Source organism: Triturus cristatus, chromosome 8 (genome assembly GCF_964204655.1).
Source record: "Triturus cristatus chromosome 8, aTriCri1.1, whole genome shotgun sequence".
Taxonomy (NCBI): domain Eukaryota; kingdom Metazoa; phylum Chordata; class Amphibia; order Caudata; family Salamandridae; genus Triturus; species Triturus cristatus.
In genome coordinates, this window is record NC_140591.1 from 180,337,297 (window position 1) to 180,347,550 (window position 10,254).

The following is a 10,254-nucleotide window of genomic DNA, read 5'->3' on the forward strand; positions in this document are numbered from 1 at the left end:
ATATTAATGATTTATTATTTTTATCTTGACAGATTGGAATACGAGGAATATAGTCACTGATAACTGGTTAAGAGCACACAAGATTCGACGATCTTGTTGAATTTTTCATCTTGAAAATATCACGATTATTGAATAAATAGAACTATCACCTGCCTCACTGTTTGTCAGCACTTTAAGGTACTACACCTTCACGCCTTCCTCATTGATTATCCAGGTACTTTACCGGTATTCTCCACTTTGGCCAATGCTCAACTGAGGTACTAGACCTTCACCCCTACCTATACTGCCTGATTGAAATACTTTACTCAATCTCTCCATTTCAATCTGTGCCACCTTGAAGAGGGTAAATAAACCTGAATTTATTTCCTCAGCTTATATTCTGGATTATGTTTATTTACAAATGAAATAACTATATATTTGTATGTACAAAAACCAAACTTTATTGTATGATTGAACGAACACGCACAAGCCTCTGTATTGATGAATATTTATTTTATGTTTACTATACACGCTGCGTCGTGTACACTGTACCTTTAAATTGTAAGTCAAACTCACCTACGGTCATGTGACCAAGATCTCGGCTGAGATCGAAACGCGTCTTGTTGTCTGTCGAATAAACCCGCAGCATTAAGCAAACCTTTGGACTGGAGTGGCTCGTTTTTCTACCCAACTTGTGGAAAATTGTTCGTGTATATATATATATATATCCAAACCAAAACCAGCGCATCTCCTTCTTGCACCAGAGTACGACACAGCGACCCAAGGTAACTTGCTCCAAAATTACTTTATTGCAGATATGTGGGCTATGACGCGTATCGGCAGAATCCCCTGCCTTGATAATATACATATATATACATACATACATACATACATATATATATATATATATATATATATATATATATATATATATATACACACACACACACACACACACACACACCCACACGCACACCCCCACACTGTATTTTCATAAGAATATAAACAATATGAATATCGGAATAGCGTAAAAGGCTCAGTGCAACTAGTCTAGTAAAATTTAATGATAAAAAGCTATAGCAGATTTGACTATTAGGCATGCAGAAAATATTTTTTTTAGTCTATGAGTCTATTAGGTATTCTTAAGAATTAAGTAATTCTTTTCAAGTCTTTACTACAATCTGTGCCGTCCATGAATGGAAAGGGAACTGCTGCAGATCATTAAATACACATTCATCAATGTCTCTCACCAGGCAACACAATGCAGCACACTAGCACACAGAAACCTGGCAACAGCAGTTAATTAGCATAGCCTACCAGTACCAATGTATGACAGCAAGATTTAAAGAGTTAGCCAATCAAATAAGGTAAGGCAAATATCCTCCTTTAGTTGCTAGGGTAGAACAACTTTCTAGTGTCCAATAGACAACAAGCAATAAACAAGAAATTTAATTGCGCATTGTCACATTTTTAAATTGCTTTTGACACTTATCTTTAACGAGAAACTTTTAAAGATAACGGGCATGCTGTGTATAGCATTTACTGACTTTAAAAATACAGCAATTCTACATGGAGATAATTGACAAAAATCAGCATTAAAATTTCAACTTCTCTTTTAAAATAATTCCTTAAACCACAGCAAACATATTTTTAAATAGATTCTTAGTTTGACAACTAAATTCATTATTTACATCCATATTTTTTCAAACATCCTATTGGTGTAACCTCAAATGAAGCTTGTAGTTCTGCTCGCATTTGATGCTTCTCGTAACAAGAAAAATGCATCTTTGTAATGGGAATCAGTTAAGTCAATACAACCCTTGTTAATTCTGAATGGGATGGCTTAAATTAATGTTAAGTAGTTTAAAAATGTTTAATTTTACTGGTAAGAACGGTCAGATTACTTTCCCCACTTTGTTCCCCTTGGTCCAGCACCCCCTACCTGAACAACAAGGTCACCGTCTCCAGTAGCGCAGTGGCTGACTTAAGAACACCCCAAGGATCTAGTACAACTATTTTTGGTAGCGTTCAAGGGTATGCCTCTTGTGGGATTGCCAGCGAGACATCAGATAAAAAGATTTTCAAGGCCCTCAAATTATAGCATTCTGTTTCATTTGTGGAGGAGAGGGTGTTTTAGCAGAAGGAATCTACTTATGAGCTTTCATCAGTGATTTCCGTCTGTGTCCTTGATAACATGACTTGTCACCCCTCACCTCTGAGGAGCTGGCCATCAGGAAGATACCAGCCCTTGATTATGTTATTGTTCTGAGTACACTGCAGAGTACCTCCTGATCGGCTGCAGAGAACTTGGAACTAAAACAACAAATGAGTCCGCTGCTCTCACTGTTTTTTTTTTAAACACACAGTTGGCTTATAGGATATGTGGATTCCCAGTCTGCCTTTTCAGAACCGGATCGGGTCAGTTGCATCTTCATGCGTCCTTCATAGGTTTGACTTGAGTGATGATCCTTGCAGCAGACTTGTACCAAAGTTAGGTTTTAGTACCACAACAGAGGCACAAAGACATGTGAGCAGTATGCACCTTGACTATCAACAGCCGACATCAGAAGTGACCAGGAAGAAAAACAATGGGGTGCTACCATTCTAAAGACCCTTTACACCTTGACACAAGATACTGTAGCCCCACTCTTCACCCAGATGCTAGACCTGATATCCTTGATGTGGTGCTTTCACAAACTATTTGCCTTCACTCCCCTGTCGCCTGACCATGCCATCAAAAATGTATTCCCCGGGGATCCCGGTTTGTGACACCAACTTGCAAAGAACCGTCATTTCTTGTTCTGGGCTGTCGCAAAGAGGTCCACTGTTGGTTTGCCCAATTTTAGAAAACTGCTGCCGAGGGTTTTCTGATACATTTCCCACTCATAGCAGGTTGACTTGAGTCTGCTTAATGTGTCTGCCTTGACATTTTGATCCACCGGAAGGTGTTCTTCCTTCACCGAAATTCGGTTCTGCACAGCCGATCTCCGGGCAAAAATCTATCCATACGAGATGGTAGCATGGCTCCACTAGCGCCTGTTTCCTGGGTCATGGCCATTATGTGGTAGTTGTCTGTTTTTCCCTCTGAGCTTCTTTGCTGGACCCCTTTGTCCCCACCTCTTCAAGGCTATCCTCTTTGTCAGCGTATGTGTTGTTAAAGTGCTTGAAGAGGTATTTTGTCCATACTTCCTCCTTTTTGTTAGAGTTAAGGCCAAGATGGTCTGGGTTCTTTATTCTTTTGATCATTTGCCAGAACCTTGTGCTATTTTGCCGTTTTACTTCGTAGTGGAGTTTTGCCCATAGCTCATCGTTTTTTTTCTTCTTTTTTTCCCCCATTTCTTCCTTTTTAGCATTTCTTTTCGCTTTCCGTAGTATAATTTGTAAGTCGTGGTTTGTTGGGTCTTTTCGCATCTGTCTCAGTGTTCGATTTATTATCTGTTTGATGGCCCTTTCAATAATTTCTCGCTGATGGCTAGGATGAAGTTTTGCCATACTTCTGACAATTTTGTCGCGGAGCTTGCCACTTGAGTATAAAGAGTTTTCGCTGCAAGGGTTGTGGAGCCGATGTTACAGGGATTGCACCGAAGCAGCCTTAGGTTTGAAGTCACTTCAATGTCAATACCGGTGTGTGGTTCAGTTTCTTCTTGGGGCAGGTGGTCACTGAGGTCGCTCGTCCCTATCTTGAACGCCGTTACCTCTGCCAATCATGTTTAATGATGTAAATGTGTAGTCCAAATGGGAAGATTGCTTTTCTGAATGAAAAGTTGCAACCGGTGGATCATCTTCTGGGGAGCGCCCGTTCAAGGCTCTTAAATTATGGTGTTCTAATTACCGTAGTAAGTTTTTTGAGCAATTTTTTGGTTTTGAAATTTTTGCTGAGCCCTGTCTTGGCACTCCCATGCAGCGCTAAGTTCTTGATCAAGGCCATCACCTGGACCCAAGCTAATTAGAAACATGTTGAAGCGCCTGCCAGGATGATTAAGTCAGAATCCTCTTAGTCCATTACTTTTTCCAAGGCTTTTATCAGTTCGTTGGCAGCTTGTCGTTTCCATTTGGAGTGGATGCAAGTGTTGATTATTATAATTTCTTGAAGTTGGTTATTTAACCGGAGCGATATCTTTGCCACCTGTATTACACTTGGAGGTGCTATGTGAGATTCTATTGTTGTAACCTCGCCTATTGTTGCTATGGAGGCAAAAATTGTTAGGCCCCCTGATCTACGACCAAAGATGGAGCTTTTGTTTGATGGAATACAACAAGATGTAAACCCTTGTATTTCAAATGCCTTTTCCTCCCAGGTTTCTTGAAGCAGTAGAAAATCAAATGAGTTTAAATATTGCAGAAACTCTGGGTCGTTACTTTTGCTGGTTAAACCGTTGATGTTCCAAGTACATTTGCTAATTTGACTGGTCTTGTCCAAGGGATAATCAAAGTTTCTTCCCCTTTGTCAATTTGTGCGGTCAACTGTGTTGATGGTACGTTGAATCGACCTCCAGTTTTGTGGACCGACCGGCAGAGCATGACCTGGGTACCTTGATTCTTGTCCTGAGAAGAAAGTTTCGTGTCTTGGCTGTACACTCTTGGAGAAGGTCTCCTGGCTCATTTTAGTACTGAATTGGTATTTTTTCGTGAGGGTGTCCTAACAGGGGGTAAAAAAGGTGTCGGATAGGGAGGTTGCTTTTCAAGTCAGGAATTTTATCCCCCATTTTTCAAATATTGCCTCTTCCTCCAGGATTTTTTTTAGCTGTCTCAATCGAGTTCCAGGTTGCTTTAGTTGTTTCCGAGCATTGTGGGTCATTGTTTGACAGAAACACTATTTGAAGAAGATCAGAGCAGCTGATGATTCCTAGGCTTGTAATCGAATGTAGAAGTCTTAATATGTTCCCCCTGTTCAGTATGTCATCTCTACCTCGAGACGTGTATTCTGGAGTGAAGAGAATAATGGTCGTACTGTCCTGGTGATGCACTACCGTTTGCTTTGTTAGCGATCCCTCACAGCCGGAATGACTGGTCTGGGAAGAACGACTTGGGCTGCCAGTGGCAGGTTTGTTGCGCGCTTTGTTGCCCGTCTCTCCCGGGTTCTCTTGTGATGTCAATTGCTCCTCGTGTAGATTGCTGAGGAGATTCTGCGTTACTGGTCTTGGCATTGTTGCAGGTTTCTGTTATTTGAGAGTGTTCGGGCGTTGTTAAGTCGAGGTTATAGGCAAAATGAATAATTTTTGCCTGGGAAAGCCTCCGCTTGCTGTCACTGAATCGAGGTTTCCAGGTGACGTCTCCAGATGGTATTGCCAGAGCTGCTGGGGAGACGGCAGTGGGCGACGGTGAGGGACTCTCTGGATCCTCGGGCAAGGGTGAGAGTGGAAGTTGTTTCACATCTGCGGCTTATCGGCAACAAGTGTTTGCTGTTGAGGATGGAAATAGTTGCAGTTCTGTCCAAGATCTTGCGCCAGTTGGAGGCCTGTTTCTTCCCTTCTCTTTTTTTCTTCCTGCTAGTTTTGCAAGAGATCTGGGCGTTGACTAATACAGTCAGCTGTGGTTGCAGAGGCTGCTGATGAGTGGTTCATAGCTTCAGCTTCTGTTTCCTCTGACGGTGATGGTAGGACTTCCCTACCCACCAGGGGTGGGTTGCCGTTTGCTGCCTGTTCTGCTGCTGGTAAAGCCACTGGCGTTGCGAACGTTGCAGGCAGTTCAGTGCGGAGTTTTGAGGTCTGTGAAACTGTTGATTTTAGGTCGGATATCAGGTCCCCTAACACAGATGGTAAGGTTGATAACTTATCTATGATCAATACGCAGGGGTACGGTGGTAGTGTCGTTTGGACCACATAGGCCGCTTCCTGACCCCTCTTTAAGAGGCCATTTAGTTCTGATATCTTCCTATCAACTCCTGCAATAGAGTCGGCCATTGTCTGTAGGACAGTAAGCTGTACGTCCAATGGCATCAGTGTGGGTTTAATGTACTGAGAAAGTGCATCAGTAGTCTGGCAAAATGTGTGGGGGGGTTACTACAACAGAAACTTTCCAACACGAAGCTTAAGGACTCAATAGTTTAAATCTTAAATATATTGTAAACAAAGATATCCATCTTCAGTCATAAGCAAAAGGGATAACATTCCTAAACTCACAAATTTCTGGGGAATGGGGACATGGCTAAATATTTTGCACTAACTATACATTTTGACTTCGATATTCAATATTTACCAATATATCAACATTGCCAAGCTTCTCAGATATATTTTACCATTAATGGTTACTAGAAAGGGAGAAAATGAGAGCTACAATTACCTGTATGCATCGTCTTCCTTCAACTTTCATATCATCCTGTGGGGTGGAGAGGCACGTCCAGTAGCAAACCAAAGGCTGCAATGAAAAAAAAACAAAATTCATTTGTATAGTGGTGAAACAATTACCAGGAAAAGCCAAATATTAAAACTAAGCAAAAAGTCCATTGAGTTGGTATACAAAAATAAAATAGAAATCTCTTCTCATTCACTAAACTACGAATGCACTGAATGAGTATAAGCAGCAAATAGTATGTCTTCCCACCTTAGTTTATGAATATTCAAGGGTTCAAGACGCTTTTTCCACTAGCAATAAATGTAAACATGGACAGATGCACCATGGGGCTCCAGTCATAGCTGCAACTTCAAACAAGTGTCCACACTGACCAATATATGGAACAACCTTGCATGCTGTTGTTAGTTCCTTACTGTTTGGACAGCCACCAGATGCACACAGATCACAACCAAAAGAGCTTCATGACAGCAGATCATAAGTTAATGGAAGAAACAAGATTAATACCTTTAAACTTTACTATGAACAGCACTATCTGCAAAGGGTAAGCAGGAGGAAGATTTAGCACTCACCAGAAAGATTACTGAAATTAAGGAACTATTGCATCTGATTGATACTTCTTTTTGTAGATTCCTCAGCTTATGAATATGTCCCAAAGCACTCCCAAACTCTTCCTCAGATGCGGGACTGAGCACGGCAAATATTAATAACTATGACGCCATTTGTCAGGGTAGCAGAAGCTTCCATAGCCTATTGAAGAGTACATAATAATAATAATAATAATATCCACATTTGTAAAGCGCGAACCATCACCCGTAAGGGTCTCTAGGCGCTGGGGGCAGTCAGGAAGATTAAGCAAGCTATTGCCCAGCGTCACATGGTGCTGGGCTAATCTGGTGCCGGGGATCGAACAATGATCCCCTGATTCCAGAGTCAGTCGCCCTGGCCGTGGCGCCACACCTCCTCCCTCTACTGGAAGTTCGGTCGTGGACAAGGAGTAGCAGGTCATATTCGAAAGAGTGACTCAATGTGAACTGGTATACTTAAGCACTACTTGGCCTCTCTTAACTGTAGTGACAAACAAAAAGCTGGTCACCCATGCCCTTAAAATACATCAGATCAACATAGGTGACAGCTCACCTTGGGTCAAGACAGTACAAACGCTCTTACTCCTTGGAAGAGGAAAAATAAAGATGGAATAGTTAATCACTTGTAATCTAATCTTGCTTCAGGGAAATCTTCATTGATATTATACTGAACTGAAGTGTGAAACCCATATGCTGCATCCAAAGCAATTTTAAAAAGATCATCGCATTTGTTCACTTATTTGAAAAGCGACATCTTTTCATCTAAAACAATTTAGCAGTCCATTAAAAAGGCTACTTAAGCAAATTCCATTTATTTTCTTTAAAAACCAAAAGCCAATTTAAAAGTAAAGTCACCACATAAACTAGGAGTGAAGAAAATTACCATTTCGCAAACCTTTTTTAAAGGCCTAAAGGGACAACTAGGGCACTGCAGCCATAAAAAGATCGAATACTGACATTGCTGCTTCAAGGAATTCCAGTCCTTCATTATCTCATCATGCTCTGGATTGATTACCATAGAAATTCAAGATTACTTTAGAGAAACTTCAGATGTGTAAGCAGGACCACTTTGTTATAATGAAGCAGTCTTTGGTCCACGGAACGTAAAGCTTGAATTTTAAGAACAGTTTATGCATACGTGATATCAGCAAGAAGAACAAGTTCCTCAAATTCTGTAACACTACTTTTGGTGGACACGAACCAAAGATTCCTCAGCTTTAGACTATCCCCACCAGACTTGATCGAGGGAACTTCAACACCAGAGCACCCATGTGCTGCCTGGCAGCGTTCAGCTTCGGCACCCACCCCAGAAGTGAAGTAGCAGAAAAGCTTTAAGCGACACCCATGGACGCTGAAGTGAGTTTCTCGTCTTTTTTTCTTTCTGCATACTCTGATGCAGGGATTCAAACAATCACTTGACCAGTTAGACCAAGTTCTTCAGCACACACCAATTTCAAAATGTCTTCCATTTGAAAGCATAAACTCTCCTGTAAGGGGGTGCACAATTTCTGGACACTCTTCAAGAAGATTCTAGTGACCATGCCAAATGCGTTCAGAAGCTAGGCTGCCAAATTAAAGAATGGAAGGTTGAAATGAAGGACCTGGATTCTGAACTTGAGAATGAGATCTGATCTGATCAGCACAGCAACCTCCTTTTCAGACATCCTTACAGGTAAAGCTGATCTGTGACCATAACTACCATGGCCCCTCTGGTGCTATTAGGATTATGCTGGCACTGGAGTAGACCAGTTTGACTACGTGTGGATTCAGGGTAAAAGCACAGACAAAGTTCCCTGACCAGGTCATCTAGAGCAGAGGTCCGCAAACTGGGGGTGAGCGCCACCCTTGGGGTCCATAGTGGTGTTTCATGGAAATTGAAAATGATTCAGTAAATACTTGTAAATGAAGACATTCTTTTTTTCCGGACCCAACCACTAGATTACGGAATAATGCACAGCATAGTGAATCCAGAAAGATTCACGCTGCAAAACCTATTCTACTATTTTGTTGTACTTAGACCTTCACAGCAACTGAATCTAAAATAATGTGTAACACCTTAAATGAAAAAATGCAGATTACACTAATTGGTGGAAAATACACTCTTCTACATTATGAAATTCAGATGGTCAATCTGAACACTGAAAATGTCAGTCCGTGAGACAAGTCTCACATAATTGAATCCTGGTTGGCACAAATGCTTAATAGTACTGGTCTATTTATAGAGCTAGGAGGTTCCAAAATGTAATTGAAAGCAATGTGAATATGCAAATCATTATTTTAAAGTTGTCTTACACACAGTATAAGAAAGGCTGCCACACAATGATTCAGAGTTTAAGGTCCATCACTACCATTAGTGCAGCAGGTGCATTGGTACAGGGACATTAGCGTGAGGGGGTCACTTCACCCCAATTATGGATGTATTAATAGCATTAGTGGGTGGAGAGCCAGTTTCCTTGTTAGCATTGGGGCCCTGACCACCCTTGCTGAGCAGGGAACAGGTTCCAAGCAATAAGGGGCGAGAAGTGGGTATTTATCTTTTTTTACACAAGCATAGGCGTGATGACTCAGTGGAGTCGGCAGGGGAGTTTGTATCCCTAGTGCTGCAGGTGCAGGGGCATAGGGGTGTGAGGGCCCAACTAAACCCCTATTATTGGTGTTGTACTATTCATTCCTTGCTTCTATTAGGGGGTCAGTGCATCCTTACTATGCCAGTGTTGCTTTGGTCATCGGACCAATAGCTCAAGAGAGGGCAAAAATTGAAGCAGAAAAGACACCTTACCTTAGGCTTCAGAGACTTGACAGGAAGGGTGGGGGGTAAACAAGAGGCAGAGTTGAACTCGATTTGCAAAGCAGTAGCTCTAATAAGTAAGGCAGGTGCAGTGGCACTGGGACCAGGCAGTGTGAAGGGCCAACTGCATTAAAATGATGTCTTACTTCACAATAGAGGCATGGGGGAGAGCATTAGTACGGAGGTCACCCATGCTACAAAGAGGCAGGCAACATGAGGCAGCTAATTGTTTCTGAAAGGGATAGGGAGTCTGGTGGAAGAGGGGATAGTCTGCTACTCGGTGCTACAGCTATCTTTTGAGTATAAGGTGCATTTGGATTGCAGCCTTTGAGGCAGAGTCTGGTGAACTAATGCGTCCATTGTAGGAAACGGTGTTTGCCCTCATGGTCACAAGTTCAAATCCCAGCATATCTAGTCAACCTTTAATCCTTCGGAGGTCGATAAAATGAGCACCATGAGGTAACAAACATATGTTATTCAGCACCGAGATACCCTTGGGTGAACGTGCGCTTTACAAATAAACGTTATATATTTTATGTATGATGAGGGGCTCGACCACAATTAATGGGAGTAGTGCTTTCTTTGTTCATTTCAGGGATACCTTTTCAG

The 10,254-nt window shown here is 41.7% G+C and overlaps 1 protein-coding gene across 2 annotated transcripts in view; it reads right to left on the reverse strand.

The window, feature by feature from the left end:
* The window catches only part of DYRK1A (dual specificity tyrosine phosphorylation regulated kinase 1A), a 551,386-nt gene that overhangs the window by 396,563 nt on the left and 144,569 nt on the right, over positions 1 to 10,254 (reverse strand). For both annotated transcript variants that reach the window (XM_085621267.1, XM_085621268.1), the window contains exon 3: positions 6,262 to 6,336. In XM_085621267.1, the coding sequence (XP_085477393.1) occupies positions 6,262 to 6,271 (10 nt within the window). In that variant the 5' untranslated portion in view covers positions 6,272 to 6,336. The remainder of the gene's footprint in view (positions 1 to 6,261; positions 6,337 to 10,254) is intronic.